A 2300-nucleotide genomic window follows, 5' to 3' on the forward strand; every position below is an offset into this window, starting at 1 on the left:
TGATAAAGCGCGGGGTCCGCGGCGGGGGCACCGGAGAGTGGTGACCTCGGCAGATGCCGGGTTTTTTTCCCCCCCCAAGACCTCCGGAAACCAAAGTCCCAGGAATTTCTAAGGCATCCCTGTGGTACGGGGATGCTCTGCCCGCTCCGCTCCTCCACCACGGGCAGCCCAGCCCCGGGGGCCCGTGGGAGCCAGCCTCACCGGTCCCGCACGTGGCGGTGCACGTGGTCCAGGAGCCGAAGCGCCAGAGGAACTCCGCCTGCTCGATCTCGTTCTCGCTGTCCGCCGGGCGCTGGATGGTGTACTGGTACCGCACGCCGGGGTTGGTCTCCTGAAACAGCAGCTGTGGGGAGACAGCGGGCGGTCAGCGGGGAGGCTGGTGCGGAGCAGTCGGGGTTGGCCATCACACCCCAGGGGATTTTGGGGAGATAAAGCACATGACCATTTCGGAAACAGGGTTAGTAAATGGCTGGAGCAGTGTAGGAGCAGAGGAGCTGCCCCAGCTGCCCCTGCTCGGAGCATTGGGCTTGGGGAAATGTTGAGTAATAACAAAAAATAACAGCGAGAGCATTGAGAACCACCAGGACTTTGGTTTTACGTCTCCCCTGTTAATCCTGTCCCGTCCCACTGCCAAACGCAGCCTCCTCCAAGAACCTTCTCCAGGTTCAGCACGGCGAAGGGCCCAGCATGGCCAGACGTCCCCTTCCCCACAGCCGGCCCCAGGGGGAAGTTTTTGCATGTGCCACCAGCCCAGCTCGGGGGCTGCAGCCCGCGGGGCCGGAACGACCCTCCCTGCAAGGACAGACCCACTGCTCACCCCCACCCGTCGGGCGCACGCTCAGCCACGTCTGCCTCCCTCCACCGCTCTCCCCAAACTCTCAGCGAGGGAGGTTAGGGCTGGAGGGAGCTCTGGCTGCTCCCTGCCCCTGTGTGCTGGATGGATGGTGGCTGGCCTGGACAGACGGACGCTCAGGTGAACATCAGTCACAGTGTCCTTTGGGATGGTGGCAGAAGGAAGGGAAGGGGACAGCAGCCAGAGTCCAGCCCCACCAAGGAGGAATCAAATCTCCTCACCTCCACGTGTCCCAGAGAGCTGCAACTGCTCCAACAACTGCCTTGGGGAAGCACCGCAGCGCATCTCGGCTGGAGATCCCGGCTCCCTGCGCCCTTCCCTGCTCGCACCCCCAATCTGCCGCTGATGCGCCCCAGCAGCACCAGGCAAGGGGCTCGACCGCGTTGGGGCTGCAGCCTGATGCCCCCCGTGCACTGCACGGAGTGGCTGGGGGTGTCGTGTCCCCCCCCAGCGTGACAGCCCACTCGCGCGGTGCGGGCTGCGGCAAACGGGAGGGAGCCGCCGGCAGCAGATGCCAGCAAGGGCTGATGGCGACATGCGCCTGCAGGAATTTCCTTAATTGCTCCCCACTTGAAACGCGTCCCCGCTGCTCTCAACACGCACGAAGCGGCTCCTGCGGCTGACACAGATCCTGCCCACAGCACCTCTCGCACCGGCGCTCAGCAAAGGCCGGGAGTTTAACCTTGTTTTTCTTAGCCTAAGTGCTCCCATTATTGCCAAAGCTTTGTTGTTCTTGGAGCTTTGGCGGGAGCCAGGGAGCCTTTCCAAAACCTCTTCATGAATATTGAAACATTCTCGTCAAAAGGTTTTAATTAGGTTACGAACCCCAGAAAGCGATTTGCTGGTGCCGAGCACGCCAGCGTTCCCGTGAACAGCAGCACTTGGCGGCAGACGAGCCCCGGATCCCACTCACTTTTCTTCCTGAGCCTCTGCAAAAGGCGAAGACTTTGGCTGCTCAGCGTGGCTGGGCTCCAGGGCGAGCAAAGGGAGCCTCGGGACGAGCGCGTCGGGCTGAGCCGTGACTGCTGTGGGCTCCGGGGGGCTCTGGGGGGCCCGTGGGGCGTACCCCCAAAAAAAAACGACAAAATGCACCCCCCAACCCTTCCCCCCCCCGCCGCAGCTCCTGGAGCACTGGGAAACAACAGGAGCATCACGCCGGGGCAGGGCGGCAGGGGCCGGCGCGGGGGAATCCCTCCAGCAACGGGAGGTGACCCCCGAGACACGCTCTGCTTTGGGTGGGGTTGAGTTGGTACCCAACCTCTTTTCAACTCTGTCTCTAATCCAAGCTGGAGAAAAGTCTGTGCAGCTCTGAATCTGCCACGAACTTCCCTCAGAAAGCAATCGCCTTCCAGGTGCAACAGCACCGACGCCTTTCCTTACAGCTGGGGTCCCCCCACCCGCACAGCCATGCAACGGCGCCCGCCGGAGCAGGGGGGGCGCTCCCCTC

General features: G+C 63.0%; 1 protein-coding gene across 1 annotated transcript in view; it reads right to left on the minus strand.

Moving 5' to 3' along the window:
- ADAMTS7 (ADAM metallopeptidase with thrombospondin type 1 motif 7) overlaps positions 1-2300 on the minus strand; it is a gene marked incomplete at its 3' end in the record, with an annotated part of 49447 nt that overhangs the window by 21776 nt on the left and 25371 nt on the right. The window contains exon 14 of the mRNA XM_009645387.1: positions 202-343. Within this exon, the coding sequence (XP_009643682.1) occupies positions 202-343 (142 nt within the window). The remainder of the gene's footprint in view (positions 1-201; positions 344-2300) is intronic.

The sequence above is a fragment of the Egretta garzetta genome, unplaced genomic scaffold (assembly GCF_000687185.1).
Source record: "Egretta garzetta isolate BGI_Z169 unplaced genomic scaffold, ASM68718v1 scaffold651, whole genome shotgun sequence".
In the NCBI taxonomy this organism is placed as follows: domain Eukaryota; kingdom Metazoa; phylum Chordata; class Aves; order Pelecaniformes; family Ardeidae; genus Egretta; species Egretta garzetta.